Source organism: Staurois parvus, unplaced genomic scaffold (genome assembly GCF_062004578.1).
Source record: "Staurois parvus isolate SC_StPar_1 unplaced genomic scaffold, SC_StPar_1.0 ptg000151l, whole genome shotgun sequence".
In the NCBI taxonomy this organism is placed as follows: domain Eukaryota; kingdom Metazoa; phylum Chordata; class Amphibia; order Anura; family Ranidae; genus Staurois; species Staurois parvus.
In genome coordinates this window covers 1,829,566-1,856,924 of record NW_028317947.1, presented here as the reverse complement: position 1 = coordinate 1,856,924, position 27,359 = coordinate 1,829,566, and the positions used below count along the sequence as shown (strand labels likewise).

General features: G+C 42.8%; 1 protein-coding gene across 1 annotated transcript in view; it reads right to left on the bottom strand.

Moving 5' to 3' along the window:
* The window catches only part of TBKBP1 (TBK1 binding protein 1), a 163,263-nt gene that overhangs the window by 54,812 nt on the left and 81,092 nt on the right, over positions 1-27,359 (bottom strand). The window contains exons 5-6 of the mRNA XM_089674317.1: positions 25,683-25,879; positions 17,058-17,119 (exon numbers count right to left, since the gene is read on the bottom strand). Of these exons, the coding sequence (XP_089530443.1) occupies positions 17,058-17,119; positions 25,683-25,879 (259 nt within the window). The remainder of the gene's footprint in view (positions 1-17,057; positions 17,120-25,682; positions 25,880-27,359) is intronic.

Here is a 27,359-nt window from a genome sequence, read left to right as displayed (position 1 = left end):
GAGTTTAGAAGCGTTTTTTAAAGATAACCTCAGGAGACCTTCCAATACCCATAATGCACTGAAAATAGTAAAAAATTAACTATTTCAGAAATTATGAGAGGAATAGAGAGAGCACAATCAGAGAGAGTAGTATGTGTTGAGATGACCTGTCTTTTCTGGTTGTATTCACTATGGATCCCATCATGAGCATAATGCAGCACGTTCTACCATTTTTTCCTTCATGCAAAGCCTGGAACTGACTGCACTGGTGTACTGGGTCCATTTCAATGGAAAATGCTTTGCATGCATTTCTGCTGATGAAAAAAGGCTCTGGACAGCATTTGGATATGAAACAGTTAAAAAACGCTTCTAAACGCAAACGCTTATAAATGTGGTTAGCCACGTTTACAAGCATTTGGCATTTGAAACGCTGATAAAATCTACTCCTGAACACAAGTTTGGTACATTAAAAAAAAACAACTGTAAACCAGGGGTGGACTGACCATTTGGAAACTCAGGCACTTTTTTGAGTTTGGGCAAGGACACAGGGGCCCCATGATCCCCTATTGCCTGGGGGCCCCATGAGTTGTCAGTCTGCCCCTGCTGTAAACTCAACTGCCTGTAAACGACTGTAAATGACAGAGTGTACATGGACACATAGAAAACATTAGTGAGAGTTAAGGGGCTGCTAAAAAAACGCAGAAAAGCTCCGGAACGTCAGTTTATCAGCTGCAGTGTACATGAACCCTGAGGGGTTTACATTCCTTGTAATATAATAAAAGGGATAAAAAAAAAATAATAAAGGGATGGTGTCAAAATAAATAAAAAAGGAAAAAAATGTTTTAAAGCGCCTCCATCTCTCTGTGCTCTTACACAGAAGCGAACGCATACGTAAATCAAGCACACATATGTAAACCGTGTTTGCAGCACACATGTGAGGTGTCGCTGAAAACATTAGAGCGAGAGCAATAATTTTAGTGCTAGACCTCCTCTGTAACTCTAAACTGGTAACCTGTAAAAAATGTTTAAAGCGTCACCTATGGAGATTGTTAAGTACCGTAGCTTGTCGCCATTCCACAAGCGTGCGCAATTTTAAAACATGACATGTTAGGTGTCTATTTACTTGCCGTAACATCCTCTTTCATATTTTCCAAAAAAATTGCATTTGAAAAACCGATGCGCAAAACCATGTGACATAAAAATTGCAACGATCGTCATTTCATTATCATTCTTACTGAACAAATATACATAATGTTTGGAGGTTATACGTAATTTTCTAGCAAAAAATACAGATTTAAACTTGTAAACAAAATGTCCCAGAAAATGCTTGGTCTTCAAGTGGAGACATTTCTGTTTTCTTTGAATTAATAATAACTATCATGTGAACAGCGCTCCAAAACTATAGTGTAATTACTCCATATATGAATAAATCAATAAATACAAAAATTATTAAAAGATAACGTGCTCATGTCAATATTAATGTGAGAATTCCAAATTCTAAATGTGCAAAATACAAATTGCAATATCATCTAATGCTCGAAGTGATAGAATATCAGAACAAATGTGCCACACGGTATGTCACTTCTCATGATTGTAAACAACATGCCAGTTCTTGAAAAGTCATAAACATGTCCTCCATGTCCATTCAAAGTGTGCTGAAAAGCAGAATGGACTCCGCTAACCTCTTCATCCACCAGCCACAGGAATAATGGTAGAATGAACCCAAACAAGCCCTGCAGTACACCTTAATGCGCTCAAGAAATGTAGGAAACACAGACCAGAAATGTCATCATCTCATAGTCCTTTTATTAAAATAGACTCATAAAAAACAGAATTAAATGCACAATATCTTGTGCTCCTCTGGCACTAGATGAAACAACCCACATGGAAGAAAAATATATTTGAAATGTATTTTAAAAATATTCTTCCCAAATACAGTCAGGTCCATAAATATTGGGACATCGACACAATTCTAACATTTTTGGCTCTATACACCACCACAATGGATTTGAAATAAAACAAACAAGATGTGCTTTAACTGCAGACTTTCAGCTTTAATTTGAGGGTATTTACATCCAAATCAGGTGAACGGTGTAGGAATTACAACAGTTTGCATATGTGCCTCCCACTTGTTAAGGGACCAAAAGTAATGGGACAGAATAATAATCACAAATCAAACTTTCACTTTTTAATACTTGGTTGCAAATCCTTTGCAGTGAATTACAGCCTGAAGTGTGGAACGCATAGACATCACCAGACGCTGGGTTTCATCCCTGGTGATGCTCTGCCAGGCCTCTACTGCAACTGTCTTCAGTTCCTGCTTGTTCTTGGGGCATTTTTCTATTTTAGAATGGGGTGCCTCAAGACTGTCCATAATTTTAAAGGGTGCCTCGGGAATATCCATAATTTTAAAGGGTGCCTCAGGAATATCCATAATTTTAAAGGGTGCCTTGACTGAAAAGAGATTGAGAAACACTTCCTTAAACTATAGATTAAGCGTTTTTGGGGTACTCCATTAAATGTTTTAGAAAAATAGAGATACACTATGTCCATGAGCCTTCCTCTATCCAAATTACTGCTTGCTTTCTCATAGAATGTCAAAAAGTTGGTCTGGAATCTCACCATTCCTTCCAATACCTTACATACTCTAACAACTAATTACTGAACATATGCTGACAAATGCAAAGATTGTGCAGAACAGGAATTTTTACTTAAATCAAAACATACCCACTCTCTATTAGGTCACCTAAAATACTAGTGGATGCATTGCTTCAAGAGAGGCTCTGGCCTCAAGCCATATAACTGCTAAATTTAACCTGCAAAAGTACTCTAATTCCCTTATGCAAAATGTAAAAACTTCCCAGTGCAAAATGTCATAATACAAAATATATTGAGCTGGTTGATATTCACAAAGTAAGAATCATAACATCCTGGTATAGTATGCAGCTTACGCAAAAAATAAATATGATACTTGCTAAATACTACTTTGATCTCTGGACTTACTGCTAAATATTATTTAGATCTCTGTGTAGGTGGGTACAGCGTGGTGTGGCGGCAATTGCAATAAAACTTGGAACTTGTATTGAAGAGACTGCCGAACTACAAACACCCCAGCGGGAGAGAAATGCTTAGAGAAACACTCACAGTTCGGTTCAAATGCAGATATGCAGCAGGGAGAGATGCACCGACAGCATCTGTCTCAGGAGGTGGAATGCAGCCTGGCCAGTCCGAACCCATAAGGGAGACATCTTTGCAGGATAGTGAATCCCTAGCCTATCCCTACTCAGCTAGAATCTTTCCCTGTCTTTCTCCCTACACTACCCACTTCACAAATGCGTGCAAAAACCTGGAGGCAGGGACACCTCTAAAGGGCCAAAGTGGCCACCAGGGGTCACCTGGATACAGTGTAACCAATCAGAATGCTGCTTTCGTGACCCAGGAAACCATACAGAAACCATGATTTCCCTGACTTCTACTCCAAGATATGGTACCACTGGGACTGAGCACCACCTACAGTGCAGAAAACAGACGGCACCTGCCTACACCTGGACGTACTGATAAATATTATTTAGAACTCTGGAAATCTCCAGCGCTACACTATAGGAGGGTAACAAATTGCATGGCAAGGCAACACATATTTTTCACACTTGTACTTTCAGAGTCAGAAAAACAGTCCTTGAACTTGGTTTTATGTTTTTTATTAGGGGTTAAGAACTTGGATGGGGTCTAGGGATATACTGTATGGGATACCCAAGGAACTGTAGAACTCAAGAACAACTTCTTAGCAACTATGTAGAAAAATATGGATTAGCAACAGACTCTATTAAGGAGCACTAACGCCCCTTTGGTGTACCTCCTCAGACCCTGAATGATGATTCCTCTTCACTCAGCTGCACTGAGGGTATCCCTGGGCAAGGGGTCCCAAGAGCTCACAATTAAGTAGTCTTGGATGAGAACTAGGTGAGTCTTGCACCTGGCCACCTCTCCTCTTATCTGGCCCAGGGGGTGTAGAAGTTCTATCAATGTCCTGTCCTGTGTGCGTGGTGCGTTGGTAGCTGCTTTCAGGCCTTTCGCTGGGCTAGCTCCTTCCCTGCTATTCAGGATGTCCCCCCCAGGAGACTTTAGGCAGTGGAGATCCTCCCATCTAGCAACCGGCTTGTACATAGTCCCGTCCCCCCCTCCCAGGCTTCACACTCCAGTCTTCTCTCAGTCTATCTTTCACCTGACTCCCCTCTCTCCCCAGGCTGTGTCATATTTGAGGGTTCCCCTGGTCACCATGCCCAGTCTCCTGCCAGGGGATTGGCCTAGGTCGCTCATACATGCAGATCTGGGCTTCCTCCCCTCTTCCTCCCCTGTTCCAGAAAGCTCTCTAGTTTCCAGAAAGGTTTGAGTGCTCTAGAAGCTCTGACCTGTATAACCTCCCAGCCTGTCCTGAGGTGAACTCCTGCCTCACTCCCAGGCTGACTCATCCCAGGCTGCTACTCTGTCTAAAAAAGAAAAACAACCTATCTAGCTAACCTGAAAGGCTTTACACAAGCTAAAAACAGCCTAGCAATATCTAATTTTAGGATCAACCCTTCAACCAAAATAAATAAATATCCGGACTCAAAGGGCAAAATAAATTACCAAGCTCTCAGATTCAGACATAACATGTTTAATTTCTTCCCGACCACCCTATAGCAGAAATACTGCTACAGCGCACCAGATGTGCGCAAAATCATGTATATATACATGATTTTGCAGTTCTGGGTAGGGGGCGCATGTTTTGTTTACTTACAGTCTTCCTCCCTATCAGCTCGGGCACACTGCTCAGCACAGCCATCCAGAGCAGTGTGCTTACAGTGAAGCACACCCCCGCCCCCTAGTAAAACACTCCCTACACATAGTTAACCCTTTGATCACCCTTCATATTAAGCCCTTGCTGCCCAGTGCCATTAGTACAGTGTCAGTGCTTTTTTTTAGTACTGATCACTGTATTGGAGTCACTGGGGATGTCAGTGAAACCAAGTGAGTTCCCCCTCAGTGTCAGAATGTCCGCTGCAGTCCCATTAAAAGTCGCTGTTTGCCGCCATTAGTACCGACCTTGTAGGTGATAAAAAGTTGTGTATATATCCTAGAGATATTCCTTATGATGTGTCTTTCCACCCGTCTCCCTTCTTCTGCCATCATGTTGTGTTCTGTTGTTTCTTTCAATGTTATTGTGATTATTACTGTAATTTCCTTTCATGGTAAACTCTATAAACTCAACTGTTAAAAAAAAGGTCCTACAGTAACAGTAGATCCCCCAGCAACATTAGATTATCTAAAAACAATACCCTCCCAGCAACAATAGACCCCCTGCAACAAAATACCCCCCCAACAACAACAGATCCCCCAACAACAATAGACCCCCACCAGGGTAGATCCCTCAATGGTAGATCCCTCTCAGTAGCAACAACAGATCCCCCCAGTGACAAAAGATTCCTCAGTAGCCAGCATCCATAGACTCTCCAGCACCCCATTCAGTGTTCCCCCGCTAAAAAAAAAAGCCCTGATGCTTCATCACTCTCTAGATCATTACGATTTTTTTTAACTAACTTCATTTGAGGAGGTATGCTTTGTGGATCCTGAAGGGCTGCAAACCCGTACTCCAACAATTTACAACAATGCTGGAGATGCAACAATCAGGTGGGTTTTTTTAGATATACTTGGACATACTTCAAAGGTTAATAAATATGAGTAAATCTATATACCAGCATTATTAGATCTTCATGCTCACGTTCAAGGCCATGCAAACAATGGAAAACCTTGCAGTCCATATATATGACTGTCTAGACAAATTTTCAAATCTGGAAACTATGGCAACTTGTCTAGGATCAGTTATAAATCCTTTTCAGTACCTTTTGATTCTACCTATCCTTGACCAGCCACACATTTCAACTACCTATCCAAATCCCCATACAGAGTGAATACACATAAAACATTCAGAAATGTATTTTTTTAATTATTATTACCAGACAACAATAGAGAGTCACAACAATAACTATACAAAACCCAACAGTTTATATAAATGTGAATACACTTGAATGGCTCAATTCATCAGACCTTGGCTATATGCTCTGGAATTCAATGCTTGCAAATAATAGCCATTTTTGCAACTGCTCATTTGGTTAACTGTTTTACTCATAATGTTTCTAATATTTATTAAAATAAATATATAGTTGAAAAATTAAATGAGAATTATCAGCTGAAAAATTTTTGCACATGAGCTTTAATGGCATCCCAGTCTTAGACCATAGGGTTCAATATTGAGCTGGCCCCACCCTTTGCAGCTATACCAGCTTCAACTCTTCTGGGAAGGCTGTCCACAAGGTTTAGGAGTGTGTCTATGGGAATGTTTGACCATTCTTCCAGAAGCACATTTGTGAGGTCAGGCACTGATGTCAGATAAGAAGGCATGGCTTGCAGTCTCTGCTCTAACTCATCCCAATGGTGTTTTTTCGGGTTGAGGTCAGGACTCTGTGCAGGCCAGTCAAGTTCCTCCACCCCAAACTCACTCATCCATGTCTTTATGGACCTTGCTTTGTGCACTGGTGCACAGTCATGTTGGAACAGGAAGGGGCCATCTCCAAACTGTTCCCACAAAGTTGGGAGCATGAAATTGTCCAAAATGTCTTGGAATGGTGATGCCCAGGGGCGGACACCCCAAAGTCGCTCATCCATGTCTTTATGGACCTTGCTTTGCGCACTGGTGCGCAGTCATGTTGGAACAGTCCTCATTAGCACTGCTGCTATAGATACCGGTCAGCAGTACCTCTGCTGGTATGGGTCTCCCAGACCACTGGCTATTACTGGCACACAGCCTTGGACTTCTTTAACGCACACAGCTTTGAGACTCTCAATGGCAGCCACTACACTACACTCCCCCTGCTACTCTCAGCAGACCATCATTATAAGGGCTGTGAGCACCTGGGCCCACACCCTGCTGGTTGACAACAAAAGCTGGACACTGGATTGGAGATTTCTTCCCTTCCAAGGCACTTTGAAATCTCCAAACTATGTTGCCCCATCCAGAAATATCAAAATCCAGAGAAACTTTCAACATCAGTTCTCTCCACTCAAAACTCTATGTTCCGCAGTTCCTGACCATTTCTACCATTTCTATTTTCACCCAGTGACAGGGCTCTGCACTGTTACAATATATATATATATATATATATATATACATTGCTCAAGAAAATTAAAGCAGCACTTTGAAAACACATTGAGCTCAATGGGGAAATATCTCATGCTCGATATCTATACTGATATGGACTGGGGAATGTGTTAGGAACCGAAGGATGCCCCATCGTTTGATGGAAATGAAATTATCAACCTACAAAGGAATGAATTCAAAGACATCCCAAAAATCAATGTCCATTATGCTGAAATGTAATTGCAACAACTCAAAATGGTACTCAGTGGTTTGTATGTCCCACACGTGCTTGTATGCATGCCTGACAACATTGGGGCATGCTCCTAATGAGACAAAGGCTGGTGTCCTGGGGTATTTCCTCTCTGATCTAGGCCAGGGCATCACTGAGCTCCTGGACAGTCTGAGGTGCAACTTGGCGTCGTCGGATGGACCGAAACATGATATCCCAGAGGTGTTCTATTGGATTTAGGTCAGCGTGGGGGCCATTCAATGGTATCAATTCCTTCATCCTCCAGGAACTGCCTGCATACTCTCTCCACATGAGGCATTGTCGTGCACCAGGAGGAACCCAGGACCCTCTGCACCAGCGTAGGGTCTGACAATGAGTCCAAGGATTTCATCCCAATACCTAATGGCAGTCAGGGTGCCATTGTCTAGCCTGTAGAGGTCTGTGTGTCCCTCCATGGATATGTCTCCCCAGACCATCACTGACCCACCACCAAAACGGTCATGCTGAACGATGTTCGAGGCAGCATAACGGTCTCCACGGCTTCTCCAGACCCTTTCACGTCTGTCACATGTGCTCAGGGTGAACCTGCTCTCATCTGTGAAAAGCACAGGGTGCCAGTGGTGGACCTGCCAATTCTGGTGTTCAATGGCAAATGCCAATCGAGCTCTATGGTGCGGGGCAGTGAGCACAGGGCCCACTAGAGGACATTGGCCCTCTGGGCACCCTCATGAAGTCTGTTTCTGATTGTTTGGTCAGAGACATTCACACCAGTGGCCTGCTGGAGGTCATTTTGTAGGGCTCTGTCAGTGCTCATCCTGTTCCTCCTTGCTCAAAGGTTCAGATACTGGTCCTGCTGATGGGTTAAGGACCTTCTACGGCCCTGTCCAGCTCTCCTAGAGTAACTGCCTGTCTCCTGGAATCTCCTCCATGCTCTTGAGACTGTGCTAGGAGACACAGCAAACCTTCTGGCAATGGCATGTATTGATGTGCCATCCTGGAGGAGTTGGACTGCCTGTGCAACCTCTGTCGGGTCCAGGTATTGCCTCATGCTACCAGTAGTGACACCGATCCTAGCCAAATGCAAAACTAACAGCCGGAAAAGATGAGTAGGGGGAAAAAATGTCAATGGCCTCCACTTTTAAAACCATACCTGTTTTGGGGGTTGTCTCATTTTTGCCCATCTAGTGCATCTGTTAATTTCACTAATACCAAAGCAGCTGAAACTGATTAACAACCCCCTCTGCTACTCAACTGACCAGATCAATATCTCAGGAGTTTAACCACTTGCCTACCAGGCACTCATACCCCCTTCCTTACCAGGCCAATTTTCAGCTTTCAGTGCTGCCGCACTTTGATTGACAATTGCGTGGTCATGCAACATTGTACCTATATGAAATTTTGATCATTTTTTTCTCACAAATAGAGCTTTCTTTTGGTGGTATTTAATCGCCACTGGGCGCTTTACTTTTTGCGCTATAAATAAAAAAATTGCAAAAAATTTGAAAAAAAAAAAAAGTTTATTTGTTTCTTTTATAAAATTTTTCAAACCGGTATTTTTTCTCCTTCACTGATGTGCGTTGATGAGGCAGCACTGATGGGCACTGATAGGCGGCACTGATGGGCACTGATAGGCAGCACTAAAGGGCACTGATAGGCAGTACTAATGAGGTGGCACGGATAGGCGGCACTGATAGACAGCACTAATTAGGGGTCACGGATAGGCAGCACTAATATGCAGCACTGATAGGCGGCACTGATAGGTGACACTGATGATGGGTACTGATAGACGGCACTGACTGGCATCACTGCTGGGCACTGACTGGCACAACCCCTGGGCACTGACTGGTGACACTGACTGGCAGCACTGCTGGGCTGCACTGGTGGGTGGCACTGGTGGGCAGCACTGGTGGGTGGGCACAGGTGGGTGGCACTGGTGGGCACAGGTGGGTGGGCACAGGTGGGTGGCACTGCTGGGCACATGTAGGTGGCACTTCTGGGCACAGGTAGGTGGCACTGCAGAGTGGCACAGGTGGGTGCACTGCTGGGCACAGGTGGGTGCACTGCTGGGCACAGGTGGGTGCACTGATGGGCACGGGTGGGCGGAGCTAGTGGGCGCACTGCTGTGCGGAACTTGCGGGTGGCACTGCTGGGCACCGATCATCAGGGCACTGATCATCAGTGCCCTGATGATCGGTGCCGATCCCCGCTCTGACAACTGCCGGTTCTCGGCAGTACTTTCCTCACGATCTAACAGCGTGAGGAAAGTGCAGCCGAGAACCGGCACTTGCATTTCCTTCTGATCAGCGTGTCATTGGACACCGCTGATCAGGTGGTAAAAGGCCGCTGTGATTGGCCTTTTACCACATCACGTGATCAGCTGTGTCCGTAGGACACAGCGATCATGGAGATCGCCGGGTGCGCGGCCCCTGGGGCGCGCAGGAGAGCGCGTTCTGGGAGGACGTCATATGACGTCCATTCAGAACTGGCCGGCCGCAGTGAAGCCGTCATTCGGCTATCTGCGGTCGGCAGCTGGTTAATTGACTTGATGTTATACTCTGATTTATAACCCATTCACATCGGTGCGACTTGGCATGCAATTTGCATGTCCTGCAACTTGCAAATCGCATGCCAAGTCACACCCTATTGTCCACAATTGAAGAGGTCATATTGGTGCGGTTCCGACTTGGTCAGAGCCGCACCGATTTCAAAAGTAGTACATGTAACACTTTTGGTGTGATTTGCATAAACATCTGTATCAGATGTCTTGCAAATCACACCTGAAATTGGCATGTCCCCCGACTTTGAAATTGTGCAACTCCACCGTAAATTTCACGATTTCAAAGTCGGGCTTGATGTGAACAGGGGCTAAAAGATGAGAATAGGTCACAACATCTCAGAATTCTTATGTATCAACTGAAAGAAATAATAGAATTTTGAAATATATGAGAGTGCTTGAGATATTATCTCTCAATTCTGAAATAAAATATTAAAATTCTGACTTATCTCAATTTATCTTGGATTATCTGATTTATCTTGGATTGCCCAGAGTTTCTATACCAGAAATAGGATATATTATCTCAGAATTGTGAATGTTTTTATTTTTTTGTTTTACATTTTTTCAGCATTTCTTTGTGAAAATAAAAAAAAAGGGCATGATACGTGGGACAGCAGATGGCGCTCAGTTGCCACATTACATAATACATCAGGGGTAGTCTAGGATGTGCATCAATGCCCTGTGTGAACATTTGAATACATTTCCTTTATTTTGGCACATTCTGCAGAGTTTCCATGTGAAAATGGGACGCCCTGCAAATTTTCCTCTTTGTATGAAAGGAATTTTGTTGCCTAGCTGCATGCTTGTTATAAGTACAGAATAACTGCAAAGCAAGATTCTTTTTTTTTCAAGTATAATGTTTGTGAAGTTGACTTCTGAAATTAAAAGGGCTTTAAAGTATTATTAAACCCACAACAGTAAAATCAGTCTGTATATGCAGTAAAGCATGCTTGTTATACTCACTGTGGAACCTAAGGGGTTAATTCTCTGCATTGTGTAAAAAGGCTGTTTGATCCTGTCTTCTCTGTTCCTCCCCTTTTTCAAGCGACCAATTCTTATCTCCTGATAAGATAGACTGAACCGTAGGCGTTTGCACATGCTCAGTTTGGTGTGTATTGCTAGAGGGTTTTTTTTTTCTTGGGAGAGTGCAAGTGATCAGCACTGTACAGACAGAGGTCAGCATACAGAACGTATGCTCCTAGAAAGAAATGAAAACACCTCCTACAAGCTTTAACCAGTGCTCAGCTGAACACTGATAAAAGTTACAAGACTGCTCTAACTGCTGATGAGAAAAGGTATTTAGCAGTTTATATTTACTAAAATAATTGCATTTCCGTGTTCTGTGTACTGTGGGACACCAGATATAGTGATTGTAGGGTTCTGGGTTTAGTAATACTTTGAGGGCAATGTCAGACGCTTCAGGGGTTGCCAATATGACAGTGATCTACTTCAGCCCAGCAAAGGTTTGATTGGGGATTGTTCTCTGTCTGGTATAAATGACTACCTGACATCAGCCAAAGACCTACAGTTACCCTCAGACATGAGATAACCTGCTCTGGCTTTTTTCATGTCGATGGGCATTGAACATTAAAGCTGGCCCATTGATCTCGCAGTGAACAAATCAATCAGGCTGGTAAAAAAAACTTACATTGCTACTGTTATACACATAAGTGGCACTGAAATGTTATGCCAGCACCATTTTCCTCCTCATTTCTCCCCTCTTCATTCACATGAATACAATCTGCCATCCACTCATATTTCCAGGAACGTTGCTCCATGCTGGTGACTAAGCATGATCAGAGTATATTCATGTCCATGGCCGAAGCTATGGGGTGCTGGTGAGGGCTATGCACCCCTCCCCAGATTTTAGTTGTGCCCCCCCCCCCAAAGCCAACCTGACCCTGCCACTATACTACCCTAACCTACCACTATACTGCTCTACCCCGCCACTCTACTGCCCTAACCCGCCACTATACTACCCTAACCTGCCCCTAACCTGCCCTAACCCACCACTATACTGCCCTAACCTGTCACTATACTGCCCTAACTTTGCACTATGCTACCCTAACCTGCCACTATTCTGCCCTAACCTGCCACTATACTACGTTAACCTGCCCCTATTCTGCTCTAACCTGCCATTATACTGTCCTAGCCCGCCACTATACTACCCTAACCTGCCACTATACCGCCGTAACCTTGCACTATACTGCCCTAACCCACCACTATACTGCCCTAACCCACCACTATACTGCCCTAACCTGCCACTACACCGCTCTAACCCGCCACTACAAAGCCCTAACCTGCCACTATACTACCCTAACCCGCTACTATACTACCCTAACGTGCCACTATACTGCCGTAACCTTGCACTATACTACCCTAACCTGCCACTATACTGCCGTAACCTTTCACTGTACTGCCCTTACCCGCCACTATACTCCCTTAACCCGCCCCTATACTGCCCTAACCTGCCACTATACTGCCCTAATCTGCCACTATACTGTCCTAACCTGCCATTATACTACCCTAACCTGCCACTATACTATGCTAACCTGCCCCTATACTGCCCTAACCCACCACTATACTGCCCAAACTTGCCACTATACTGCCTTAACTTTGCACTATACTGCCCTAACCTGCCACTATACTGCCCTAACCTGCCACTACACCGCCCTAACCCGCCACTACAAAGCTCTAACCTGCCACTATACTGCCCTAACCCACCACTATGCTACCCTAACCTGCCACTATACTACCCTAACCTGCCACTATACTGCTCTAACCCACCACTATACTGCCCTAACCTGCCACTATTCTTCCCTAACCTGCCACTATACTATGCTAACCTGCCACTATACTACCCTAACCCACCACTATACTGCCCTAACCCGCCACTATACTGCCCTAACCTGCCACTATACTACCCTAACCCGCCACTATACTGCCCTAACCCTCCACTATACTACCCTAACCTGCCAATATACTGCCCTAACCTGCCACTATACTGCCCTAACCTGCCACTACACCGCCCTAACCCGCCACTACAAAGCCCTAACCTCCCACTATACTACCCTAAGCCACCACTATGCTACCCTAACCTGCCACTATACTACCCTAACCCACCACTATACTGCCCTAACCTGCCACTATACTTCCTTAACCTGCCACTATACTACCCTAACCTGCCACTATACTACCCTAACCCGCCACTATAATGCCCTAACCTGCCACTATACTACCCTAACCCACCACTATACTGCCCTAACCTGCCACTATATTTCTTTAACCTGCCACTATACTACCCTAACCTGCCACTATACTACCCTAACCCGCCACTATACTGCCCTAACCCGCCACTATACTACCCTAACCCGCCACTATACTACCCTAACCTGCCACTATACTGCCCTAACCTGCCAATATACTGCCCTAACGTGCCACTACACTGCCTTAACCTGCCACTATACTGCCCTAACCCGCCACTATACTACCCTAACCCGCCACTATACTACCCTAACCTGCCACTATACTGCCCTAACCTGCCAATATACTGCCCTAACGTGCCACTACACTGCCTTAACCTGCCACTATATTGCCCTAACCTGCCACTATGCTGCCCTAAATGGACACAATACCACCCTATTCTGGTACTTTACTGCCCTAGTTTGACATTATTCTGTCCTTGACTGACACTATACTGATCTCAGTTATGCATTGTGTGGGGAGGAGGAGCTCTACTGCCTGTGCCCAGGTTGTGTGCAGTGCAGGGGTGAGGGAAGGAGCTGTGCCCCATCCTCTGCCCTGCCAGCAGTGACCCCTGTCTTCTACCTTGCCAGCAGTGACCCCTGTCCTCCATCCTGCCAGCAGTGACCCCTGTATTCTGCCCTGCTGACCTCCCATCCTGTGCCCCCCCCCCCCGACATTTTTGCCTGCACCTCTACATAGGACAGGCTAGATCCGGCCCTGTTCATGTCTAAATGACCTCAGAGATCTATTGTTATCTTAAAATATATGAATTATTTTAGGGCAACTGATCCAATCAGTCGTTAAAATCCCCTCCCAAATGATATAGTATTGGTATCATTGATATGATGGATACGGCATTTGAAATACAGATTTGGATTAAAAAAGGTTTTCTGTTTATAATCTAAATCAATATTGCTTATATTGCTTAAACCTAAGTGAAAATTTTAAACAAGAGCTCAAAGGATTTAAATGTAAGCATTGCCAATGGAAATTGTTGATTTGTTCAACATATTTGAGCATTCTTCATTCAAACAGTGCCTACAAATGAATTTATATACTTGCATTAAAATACAAGGTAATACATCCTTGCCTTTAGAATCTGGTATTGCCCCCCTTAGGCAGAAAGTACTTCTTTTAGGGTTTTGCATATTTACCCACCAGTCTCTGACATTGTGAAAATTGTGACTGCATTTTGCAAAACCCCTACAGTTTCAAGATGTAAATAGGTTTTCTTGGATGAACTGAACATTTCACGACATTTCAATGGGGTTCAAATCAGAACTTTGTCTAGGCCAGTTCATCCATTTTTTATTTCTGTGCTTGTTAGTAGGTTTGCTAGTGTGCTTTGGATTAATATTATGTTGAAAGGTCCATTTCCAGTTCATCTTTGGACAGATGGCTTCACATTTTCCTTAACTACACTTTGATATGAGACAGAGAATTCGGATCACTGGCACCTAACTTGGAACAAACTATTCTAAATTCATGGATTTTAAGTGGTGGTAAATTTAGTTGGTGGACCCAACCAACTTGGCGGGTGCTGCCAGGTAGAGGGGAGGGAGATCAGTGAATGTTAATGACCCATACGTGATATGTAAAACATCACTTCCAGGACCTGGTGTCACATTCCCCAGCCATAGTGCGATCTGCACTCCATTAGCTTCATTGGCGGACAGGTTAGACATCAGGGGTCTTTCAGACCCCTCATGTCTTATTAAAGACAACCTGTCACTAAAAAATGCATAACACAGGGGACTTTTTGTCACCTATATGTTGAATAAAAATATAGTAAAAAATGGTTAAAAAAATTAAAGTTAACCCCTCACCATTTTTCTGAGCCTCTGACACCCCCACATACATGCATGTGTGAACATAAACGTTGATTGTGAAACTTATCACTGCACACACTGGAGTGAGAATAATAATTATGGACCCATTATTCATGGTTACCTCTAAATATACCACCTGTAGTGCCATCTATGGAAAATTTAGGGTGCCGAAGTTTGTCACGGGCACACACAATTTCAAGGTTTGACATGTTGGGTATCTATTTAGTAGGCGCAATATCATCTTTTCTAGTTTACCAAAATTGATTAATATATTGTGTATATATGCAACTCAAATCAACTTTAGTATATATGTACTGAAATTTAGCATTTCATAAACCGTTGTGCTAATATCACGTAATCTAAAAGGCCTAAAATGATTTTTTAAATATGTATGCAAAAATGGCTGCAAAAGAGTTAAATGTTTTCTTGTGACAGAACAGCATTTTAATTAATTTAAATTATGAGAATAAATGCACCAGGGTTGATTTACTAAAGGCAAATAGGCTGTTCATGGTACAAGGGAAGTTCCAATTTGTAAGGGAATTTTCCTTTACCTTAGTGAATTGGTGAAAATTTACTTTGAAAAGAATACCCAATCACATGTAAGGAAAATAAAACAAAAGTGCATTTTTTTGCTTGCCCGTGACTGGATGATGGAGGTCAGCAGAGCTTTACCTCATTAACTATCTCTTTGCAAAGTGAACAACATTTTTGCTTTTAGTAAATCAACCTCATCATGTCCATTTTATGTGTCATTAGTTCAAGTTTATCACCTTTAACTGCAGACAGGGGCGTACCTACAGGGGTCGAAATTGTGACCCATCCGCATGCTGCAGAGGGCCCGTGCGGCCCCTCTGTATGCCTGAATAGGAGGAGTGGTGGTGTCAGGAATGGACTCACCACAGCTGGTGCTGGGGCTCACCTGCCTTGTGGCTGCAGTACCAGGGCTGGCCAGCGGGTGCTTTCAGCAGCCAGAATCTCACTCCTGCAATCAAGCCATCACCTGAGGCTGATTGCAGGAGGTGTATTTAAGCAGTGGCCAGGCCTGCAGTCAGTGCCTTGGTGTCTTTTCCCATGAGCCCCTGTACCTGCATCCTGTTCGCTTCCTGCCTGATCTGACTCTGCTAGAACTCTGCCTGCTATCCCCGGGTATTCCTGACTACTCTCCTGCCTGCTCCTTTGTACCTTGTCTGCCCGATAGTTACCGAACCGGCCTGCCTGACTACGCTTGTGTTACCGCATATATTGTGATCTGTTGGCGGTTTGGTTTTGCACTGCGTGTTTGGATGTACTGTATAGCCTTTAATAAATTATAATGTTTTACACCATATTTGAAGCCTGCATTTCCCTGTGTCAGTTCACACATCTCTGGTCATACCCGGATCCCTGACATGTGGGGGCAGCATATAGAGTAACTAATCTTTCCATGTTCCTTCTGCAGCTCCTGAATGTCAGCAGAAAGGAGAGGAGGAGAAACCAGCATTCAGCAGCAGCAGGAACATGGAAAGATCAGTTCCACTATATGTTACCCCTGTTGATCCTCCTATCCAGCATTTTCTGTATGATCAGTACCGATCACTAACTCTGTCCATTCATAATTGAAACATAGTAAACTGTGTTTGCTATGTTTCAGCTTGTGAATGAAGGGGAAGGTCTGTACAGTGCTATTCCTGTGCATTCATTCAGTGCATTAACAAAAATTAAAAAATACTGACACCAGTGGTGGAACTTCCAGGGTCACAAAGGTCGCACTTGTGACTGGGTCCTAGCGTTCTGTCACTGAGCTTGGAGAGAAGGGCTCTGGCTGGGGATCAGGGGGAGCCCTTCATGTTTTTTTGCACTGGGGCCCTGAAGCTTCTAGTTAAGCCACATTGTTTGAATAAAGATCTAATGTTTGCCTGTTCTAGTATGCTGAAAAACAACATTTCCATGGGGGTACATACTTTTACATAGATTAGCACATACCCATCGAGAAACAATTTCAGTATTATGATCTTAATTAATAATATTAATATGATAAAGTCAAGAGCACAGCAGAGCACTTACTGGTCATCTCCCACTTCCTTCAGCCATGCCATCTCCCTCTGGGTCTGTCGATTCGCCAGTTCCTAGAGCCACAGTAACACATGAACATGTCAGCAAACTACATTTTTGCGAGAGGGCTTAAGATTTTAATATAATGAAAAGATACATAAGCATTCCACAATGCAGTATAAAAAAGCATGGCACATGGGTTTCATAGGATTTTGCCCTCTGGAGGCTGAATAAAGAAAAGGTAAAAAAAAACTTGGTACCCATACCAACTATTCAGATGTGGTCATCAACAGCAGCAAAAAGATAACTGGACTCTGGCTGCAAAGGTAGTACAAATAATTTTCTCCAATTTTAATACAGTAGATCCCCATTACAGATAGGCAAAACTTCCTCTGTTCAATTCATGCTCACATCCTGTTTGAAATCTTAAAACCTGAACTGAGCGGCAAATTCCAGTAACATCTATGGTGGTCATTCTTGATACTAAACTTGATACTAAACTTTTTAAGCTACTAGGCAGGCTGCTGTCAAAAAAGATATGGGGTGCAGGGCACGTCCAGGCACAATTTGTTAAAGAGGGGTATTGGCTAAAAGTGGGGATTCTCAGAAACCAGATTTGGTGGAATAAAAATGTATTTTTTGCAGAGTAACATTCATCGTGTGTGGCTTCCTTTGGCTGGCTATTATGTTGCATTACTCAAAGGTGGGCTTCTCGGGCCGGCACCTGTCTTGCCTCTGCTTGGAAAGGAAGAGTGAAGCTTAGAGTGGTGCTTGCTTCTGGGGATTTCATAAGCTGCCCCCACACTAATTCATTGCAATATGAAATAAAAAAGGCTATTTTGGGTAGTTTCGGCTGTGACACCTAATAGGACTGACTGAAACAATGGAAGTAGAAGAAAGGAAAGTTTGATATTGAAAAAATGTAAGTCAATGATCTTAAATTCATTCAAATCGTCCAGTGGCAAAACAGTTTAATAGTATTGTTTGGGAGCTTCTTTTTTATGGTGCAACACTGCAATGTCTAATTAAAATGTCATATCAAAATCAAAATCACAACCTTCATTCCCTGAACCACCTCCTACTCCTGTATCCCCCATTATTCCCTAAATATTCAATATATAGACTTCAAGAATGTGAAGAAATTGGCTACCTTCAGGAGGTCATAACGTGAGCACTTAAACAGGCAGCAAATAGAAGGAGGCAAGGCAGGTTTTATCTTGAAATAAACTCTAGAGTTTATCAATCGAGAGATAATAGCCACAAATATTGTACAGTGGCTGGATAGGCCACAACATAAGAGGGAGAAACAAGACAATTTTTTTATCTTGAGGTATGAGGTGATTGTAGTCGTATTAGTACATTTGCGACAGAAACACCTGAGTACTGTCCGTGATACTTTTTTTAATTGCACTAACATACAATTTTGAGGACAAGCTTTCGGGGAATGTCCCCTTCTTCAGGTCCAAGCAAACTTATCTTGAAGTAGAAATTTAGTGAATTATTTGAAAGACAATAGCCACACATATTTACAGTGGCTTTCCATGAATCAGCTGCCCTTGCAAGAAAAAAAAAAGCCACACTATAACCATCCCCAAGTCTGGACTCTGTCCAAGTTTTTTTGCGCTGCAACCCATTCCATATAATTTAGTGAACATTTCCTGGCCTTGGTTGCCCCAGAGTAAAAGGTTAACAACCACAATTTATTTTTGCTTTGTTTTTAATTAAGTTTTATTTTTATTTTAATATGTGTTTACTTTTTTTGTGTATTTTCTGGTATTGATGTGGTGGTTTAGTTGCACATATCAGAGGCATGCCAGCAATCACTCTGCTTCACCAACATAATCTTTCACTTCTCAGGCACTCAGCTGTCAGTTGTGTTTTTTAATATAATTATATATTTCATTATATTGAGGGCACCGGTGGCATAGCTGAAGGGAAAAACCTGCCCGCCCTTTACCAATGCAGGGAGAAGGACAGGCACCGAATGGAGGGGTGGGGGGAAATCCTATGACTAGGGGAAAAGGCAGGCAGCATTAAAAATTTGTTCTGGAATATGCACTTTTCCAAATCAGGACTGTCCAATGTAAAAAAAATAAAAATTAACAGGCATGCCTAAGAGGTAGAAGGTTTAGGGAGCTGCTTTTTTTTTACTCTGCTGGTGGCTCTTCATCTAGGATGCCTACATCACTTTTACCTCTTTTGAGGGGACAACTAAAATGGTAACTCTCATGATACAGGGATAAGTAACACAATCCCACCTATGCTCCCTTTAGAGTGCACACTGTGTTGCCTAAAAAAATGGATTCACTCACAAGAACCATTCACTGTAACTTCCCAATAATAGTCCATATACTGTAAAAAGTTCATGGCCTGGATGGTCCCACAAGAACATATTCCCATCCATCATCACTTTTTTTTTACTTTCACTATTAACATGTATTTATTTATTTTCCTTGTAAAACCATATCTGCCAAGGTCAAGCAAACATGGGTAGGGGTGGTAATTTAAATATTTTAAAAATCCACAGCTTAGAGGTGTGCTCTGCTTGCAGAAGGGATGTGATCCCTGGTTGTCGTTTCCATGGCATAACACACTGGGGTAAGCAAAGAAAATAGAGCTCCCTTTTATTTTTTTTATGTATTTTATATACAATTTCTTTTCATGTAAGGCGCCCCTGCCTAAGGCAAGCAAACACAAGCAGGGAAAGCAATGCAAAATGCGCAAAAAGATTTCTGGGAAGGATGATAAAAGGGGGACCCAATTGGATTTTTGTGGGAGAATCATTTCAATACGCAAAAAAAAATTGAATTTTTGACTTACCAGTAAAATCTGTTTCTCAGAATATAGTACAGTACAATATAGGACTTCCCTATGTAATGTCTCCCATTTGAACAGAAATTAGATCAGGTATCACATAATAAGTATGCTATGAGAACAGTGCAGCTAGGACCAGGAGAAGCACCTTCGTGAAGATCAGGGGGGCTGTGGACAAACAAGTGGAAGGGCAACAAATTGGAAGTGCTGAGGCCCCACAGCAAAATGTAGATGACATATGTGAGAGGAAAAAAATGTGAATGTGGAAGTAGGCAACCCTGATGTCTATGGAGGCCAGAAGATCCCCAAAAGGAGGGAGGTAATGACTGACCTGGCCTATTCCATACAAAACTTTTGAACTTGAAAGAACTATTTGACCGGTTTTCAGATCCAGAATGGGCCAAATGCTTCCATTTGCTATGGAATTTTGAATAGAAACCCTGAAAGCACTCTGGGGTAATGACCTCCTGAGCAAGGAGCTGTTCAACAGGAGCAAGAGGATCCACCTATTTTTGCAGGGAAGTAGTTGTAAACACAGCCACTAAAATCTCATAAGGTTTAACATGATAAAATCACTTGGAGAGGCTAGTTTTATTCTAATTGCTATCTTTCATGAAAATCACAGCTGGAGGTCGTTGTTTGGGCACTTTATATTATGGGGTGACAGTGGGCTTCCCTATCACCCGCAATTGTCTGCCAATACAACACCCTGTTACATACTCTCCCAAATGAAATTTCTGCTGCTCATTGTCCAGGCACATTTCACTGTTGCCACCTTAAAAAAGGCCTTTCAAACAAAACAATTGCAGCCAGCAACAGTTAAAAAACACATGAAGCCTGTTATCACTGCAGTGCATGTGGACAGGGATAAACTGTACATAGGCTGCAGGACATCAGCAGCTTTGAGATATAACTAAGGACCAAAAAGGTAACCCCCCCCCCAATTCTAAAATATACATAGCAATTTGCTATCTACTGTACGTAGCATTCAGTGTGACTTCTCTTTAAGAGACTTGCCAGTGTCTACAAGCCCTAAACTAATCTATCCCTATGCAGTTTGTCAACAGCACATTATCAATATGGCTGCTGTAACCTTTACCTTTTATAGTTAGGGTCTGGCTTATCCAAAAGCCCTCTTATTGGCCCTTTTAAGGTCATTTATCTAAATTCAAAAGCTAAGCAGTAGGGATACAAAGTTAAAATATTTGCTAGTTCCACACATTTCAAACCCATTGGATGTGCCCCAAATGCATGGTAGCAGCTAAACCTTGTCCCTAACCATCACCTGTATGCAATAAAGAATATTTCAGAAGAATATTTATTGGTTCAACCACTAATATGGCACATCTGCAATTTTTAAGGGACACATTTAACATGCAGCACACAAAACAAACATGTAGCTTTAATGTAGACATTTAACATGCAGTATTAAACACAGAACAAACATGTAACATTTTCTTAGATCAACAATGAATGATATAGTAGCATGCAATGGGAATATAAAATGAACACAAAAGCAGGATTTTCCCACATAGTCCAAAAATTATTAAATTACACCATGTACATGTAGTGGTATTATAAATATACACTAAAATTCAAAGAAACAAATTAAATGTAATGAAGTGACAGCAGACACATGGTAATTGCATGCAAAAAAATGTATACAAGTAATGGCAAACATAAAATTAAGATGCAACGTACATATGAATCTTGTACACAAAACTTAATACTGATAGTCTGTACATCATACAAGTATGATACTGGCACAGTAAATGAAATGAATAAATGATAACACTAAATTAAAATTGTAAATATTACAAATGTCTTAAACATATCATCTCTATCCTTCATTATATTAGTCCTACATAGCCATTTGGAGCAGCCAGCTTCTGTGTGTAAACTAAGCTCTTCATCCTTGACTTGCAGACAGACCTGCCTTGTAGACACTGGAGAATCTTTTCATAATTACCCTTGATTGACACCTATGCCTTTTTTATTGCGTTTTGTAAAAACACACTATAGTCCATTTAACATGGTTTCCCATGCATGTAGTTCACATCTGTGGGTTTTGAACCGGAGCATTTTTGGGAAAGGGTTAGGGACTTTTTTCCCCGCAGCAGATTGTACTTTGCAAGTAATGGTCTTCAATAGACCTGCACCAAAAACACAAGCGTTGCATTTTTGATGCATTTTGCATTTTTTTTTTGGCTACTTGGAAAGTATGATTTTTTTGTTCATGTAGTGTGACTTTGATGCGACTTTACACTCTCTGGCACTCAAGTAGCATCATAGTTGCATCAAAGTCCCCTCAAAGTAGTGCAGGAACCTTTATGTGTCCAAAGTCGCATTGTTGGGTTAGGGTTAAGGGCCAGGGTTAAAAGTTAGGGTTAATGACTAGAGTTAGGGTTAAATATTAGGGATATGGTTAAGGGCTAGGGTTAAATATTAGGGTTAGGGTAAAATGTTAGGATTAAGGGCTAGGGTTAAATATTAAGGTTAGGGTTAAATGTTAGGATTAAGAGTTAGGGTTAAATATTATGGTTAGGGTTAAATGTTAGGATTAAGGCCTAGGGTTAAATATTATGGTTAGGGTTAAATGTTAGGATTAAGGCCTAGGGTTAAATATTAGGGTTAGGGTTAAATGTTAGGATTAAGGGCTAGGGTTAGAGTTAAATGTTAGGGTTAAGGGCTAGGGTTAAATATTAAGGTTAGGGTTAAATGTTAGGATTAAGGGCTAGGGTTAGAGTTAAATGTTAGGGTTAAGGGCTAGGGTTAAATATTAAGGTTAGGGTTAAATGTTAGGATTAAGAGTTAGGGTTAAATATTATGGTTAGGGTTAAATGTTAGGATTAAGGCCTAGGGTTAAATATTAGGGTTAGGGTTAAATGTTAGGATTAAAAGTTAGGGTTAAATATTATGGTTAGGGTTAAATGTTAGGATTAAGGGCTAGCGTTAGAATTAAATGTTAGGGTTAAGGGCTAGGGTTAAATATTAGGGTTAGGGTTAAATGTTAGGATTAAGGCCTAGGATTAAATATTATGGTTATTATTTTTATTATTTTATTTTATTTATCGAGTTTATATAGCGCCAAAGGGTTTGCTCAGCGCTGTACAATAGAGGGGGGGACAATACATGAAACAGAACAGTAACATCAAACAGTACACAAGGGTAAGAGGGCCCTACTCTTTCGAGCTTACAATCTAGGAGGGAGGGGGTAGAGGCACAGGAGGAAACGGCTGTGGGGGATGGAGTGGTAGGAGGAGGGAAGGGCAGCGGCTGTTAGGTGAGGGTGGGGTAGGCTTCCCTGAAGAGGTGGGTTTTCAGGGAGCGCCTGAAGGTGAGGAGGGAAGGTGACAGTCTGATGGATTGGGGTAGTGAGTTCCAGAGGATGGGGGAGGACCTGGAGAAGTCTTGCAGTCGTGCGTGGGAGGAGGAGACCAGGGAGCAAGATAGAAGGAGGTCCTGTGAAGAGCGAAGGGTACGGGTAGGGTGGTACCTGGGAATCAGGTCGGTGAGGTAGTTAGGGGCAGTGTTGTGGATGGCCTTATAGGTCAGGGTGAGCAATTTGAATTTAATGCGTTGGGCAATGGGGAGCCAGTGGAGGGAGAGGCAGAGGGGGGTGGCAGAGGTGGAGCGGCTGGTGAGGTGGATGAGTCTGGCCGCTGAGTTCAGGATGGTCTGAAGCGGGGAGAGCCTGCACTGGGGTAGGCCGGTGAGGAGGGAGTTGCAGTAGTCCAGGCGTGAGATAATCAGGGAGTGTATGATTAGTTTAGTGGTGTCTGGGGTAAGGAAGGAGCGTATTTTGGCGATGTTCCGGAGGTGGAGCCTGCATGTATTTGTGAGTGATTTGACATGAGGTTGAAAGGAAAGGTTTGAGTCCAGAATGACGCCAAGGACCTTGGCTTGCTGGGCGGGATTGATGGTGGTGTTGTTGGTAGTGATGGAAAGGATGGGGGGGGGGGGCGCGGGAAGGGGGAAAGACGAGAAGCTCGGTTTTGGAGAGGTTGAGTTTGAGGAAATGGAGCGACATCCAGTCAGAGATGTCGTTTAGGAGGTGAGTGATGCGGGCGGAGAATGTGGGGGTGAGGTGAGGGGTGGATAGGTAGATTTGAGTATCATCAGCATAGAGGTGGTAATTGAAGCCGTGGGAGTGTATGAGATTGCCAAGGGAGGAGGTGTAGATGGAGAAGAGAAGGGGTCCAAGGACAGAGCCCTGGGGGACCCCAACAGAGAGGGGGAGGGAAGAGGAGGTGGCATCGTTGTAGGAAACGCTGAAGGAGCGTTGGGATAGATAGGACGAGAACCAAGAGAGAGCTTTGTCTCTGATGCCAAGGGAGAGTAGTTTATTAAGGAGGAGGGGGTGGTCGACTGTGTCAAAGGCCGCGGAGAGGTCTAGGAGGAGGAGGACAGAGTAGTCGCCTTTGGCTTTGGCGGTTAGTAGATCGTTGGTGATTTTGAGGAGGGCAGTTTCGGTGGAGTGTAGGGGACGGAAGCCGGACTGTAGTGGGTCAAGGAGGTTGCTGTCAGTTAGGTGGGCGCTTAGGCGATCGAAGACCAAGCGCTCAAGGAGCTTGGAAGTGAGTGGCAGCAGGGAAATTGGTCTGAGGTTGTTGAGGTCAGTGGGGTCCAGGGAGGGCTTTTTGAGTATGGGGGTGATGTGCGCATGTTTTAGGGGGGAGGGGAAGATGCCAGTAGAGAGGGAGAGATTGAAGATGTGGGTAAGGGAGCGGATGAGGGAAGAGGGGGGTGACCGGAGGAGTTGAGAGGGGATAGGGTCCAGGGGGCAGGTAGTGAGGCGGGCTTCTGAGAAGACTCTGGTGACTTCCTCAGTGGTAGTAGGGCTGAAGGAGTGCAGTGATGGTTAGGGTTAAATGTTAGGATTAAGGCCTAGGGTTAAATATTAGGGTTAGGGTTAAATGTTAGGATTAAGGGCTAGCGTTAGAGTTAAATGTTAGGGTTAAGGGCTAGGGTTAAATATTAGGGCTAGGGTTAAATGTTAGGATTAAGGCCTAGGATTAAATATTAGGGTTAGGGTTAAATGTTAGGATTATTGCCTAGGGTTAAATATTAGGGTTAAATGTTAGGATTAAGGGCTAGGGTTAGGGTTAAGGGCTAGGGTTAAATGTTAGGATTAAGACCTAGGGTTAAAAATTAGGGTTAGGGTTAAATGTTAGGATCAAGGGCTAGGTTTAAATATTAGAGTTAGGGTTAAATGTTAGGCTTAGGGCCAAGGGTTAAATATTAGGGTAAGGGTTAAATGTTAGGATTAAGGGCTAGGGTTAAATATTAGGGTAAGGGTTAAATGTTAGGATTAAGGACTAGGGTTAAATATTAGGGTTAAGTGTTAGGGTTAAATAATAGAGTTAGGATTACATATTAGGTTTAAGGATTAGGGTTAAATGTTAGGATTAAGGACTAGGGTTAAATATTAGGGTTAAATGTTAGGGTTAAGGGCTAGGGTTAAATAATAGAGTTAGGATTACATATTAGGTTTAAGGTCTAGGGTTAAATATTAGGGTTAGGGTTAAATGTTAGAGTTATCGGTAATCGTTAGGGTTAGAACAGTTCAGTTATCTCTCCTGTGCCCCACTCACAGCCATCTTGGTGGTACATAGTGTATTCCATTACAATGCAATCTGGAGAACTATCTGAACTTGAACTGGTAAGAAAGAATTGACTACTATTTACCAAGGAAAAAAAATATCCTATATTTTATTAAATTGTGGATATAGCCTGCACCAGAACTAAAGAACCCAGAGAGTTTTTTTTAAAATATTAGACTTATTTGGCATGAAGAGTTATCTCTTTACAGGTCCTCCTAACCTGCTCCCGGGCTTCTTGCAGTTGTTTCAGCTCTTCCTCCAAACGCAGGATATCCTCCTTCAGCTGTTTTTCTCTGCGCTGAGCGTTCTGCAGATCCCTCCTCGCCTCTTCTAGTTCTGCATCCCGTCTCTGTGATGCCATATCACGTTGCAAGTCCAGACTGCGAGGGGCCTGCCAGTTCACAGCATGTTCTAAAACTGAGGGGATAATTCAATTATATTGTATGTCAGAGCAAAAAAAAAACCACGCATTACGTCTCTTCAATAGATGCACACTCTCCCATATTTTGGCCCTTTAAAGATCCTGCAATTACAGAAAACAACCTGATCTGCTAGAAATGCCCTCAGCTCCCAAGTCCAGTTGTGGGCTGACAACACAGTGCGATTTCTGTGGACTAAGGCTGGCCATACATTATACAATTTTCTTCAGAATTTTGCTTTAGATTTACCAAAAACCATATAATATGAGGTCAAATATAAACAACACTTTCAATTGTATCCAATTAGGCAGGCCCTTGTACTACATAGTTGAAGGTAAATCTAAAGGAAATTGGGCAGAAATTGGACAGAAAATTGTATAGTGTATGGCCAGCCTAAGGGTTGTCAGCCCTAGCTCGTTTTCTTTTCCTAAACTACTCAGACTCTTCCATCTCCAACATAAAAGCCAATGAGTCTGTGGTTCCAAGATAAGGACTGACTGGGAGGGCCAACTGAGATAACAGGAAATGAGTACTTGATATAGGAAAGCTCTTAATTTGTAAAATGATCAACAGCTATTTTTTGCACTTATATAACAAATCACTTTCAATGATATATTTAACAAACAAAAAGGGAGCAAATAAGAGAAAATAGTGCTTTTATTAGTTTAGTTGTAACAAATGATTGATAGAAAGTTCATATCAATAAGCGTAAGACCACCAATAGAAATGTAAAATATAAACATGTGTCAATGTACTGATAAAAGAAAGATGGCACCAGCATCTCTCACATCCAAAGCAGATTTCCCTCACCAAAATTCGGGCCACCCAACTGAAGCCTCTTTTGACACTCAGCTTCTTCTCTCCCTATAGGCACCTAAGGAAGTCCTCAGGCACTTTGGGGATATCTTGCACCAAGCCTTGGACAAAATATCCAAGAGGATCATATAAACTTAAGAGAAATCAAAGATCTGGGTAGGCCAACCTCTTTTCCAAAAATCTAGAGCATATTAAATACCTACACTAATAGATGAGGAAAGAATGCACCGTGTCCTAACCAACTTCGTATCCTACAGCCCTCTGCAGGACATTATAGCTTAAAGTGGTTGTAAAGACTATTTTTTGTAAAGCCCGGCTCATCCACACCCCCCCTCCTCTGGGTGGCTTCCTCTGATTGGCTGAAATGGTGGATGAGGTCATGATCTCGGAAGAAGCTTTGTAATTATTATTATACATTATTTTATATAGGGCCAACAGTTTGCTCAACTCTTTATCAATCAGAAAAGACAATGATTTTTGAGACTTGCTTCAGCCCAACCTTTAGGTCACATACAGTTCATACAGCACTGACAGCCACTGCATGTGTTTAGTGAAGGGGATAGTTTGTTTGGACCAGCTTGCCCCAAAGAAAAGAGTTAAAATTTGATGAGCCAAAACAAGTCTTCACTGACCTCTGTAGGAGGTCTGCATTGTGGAGCAAG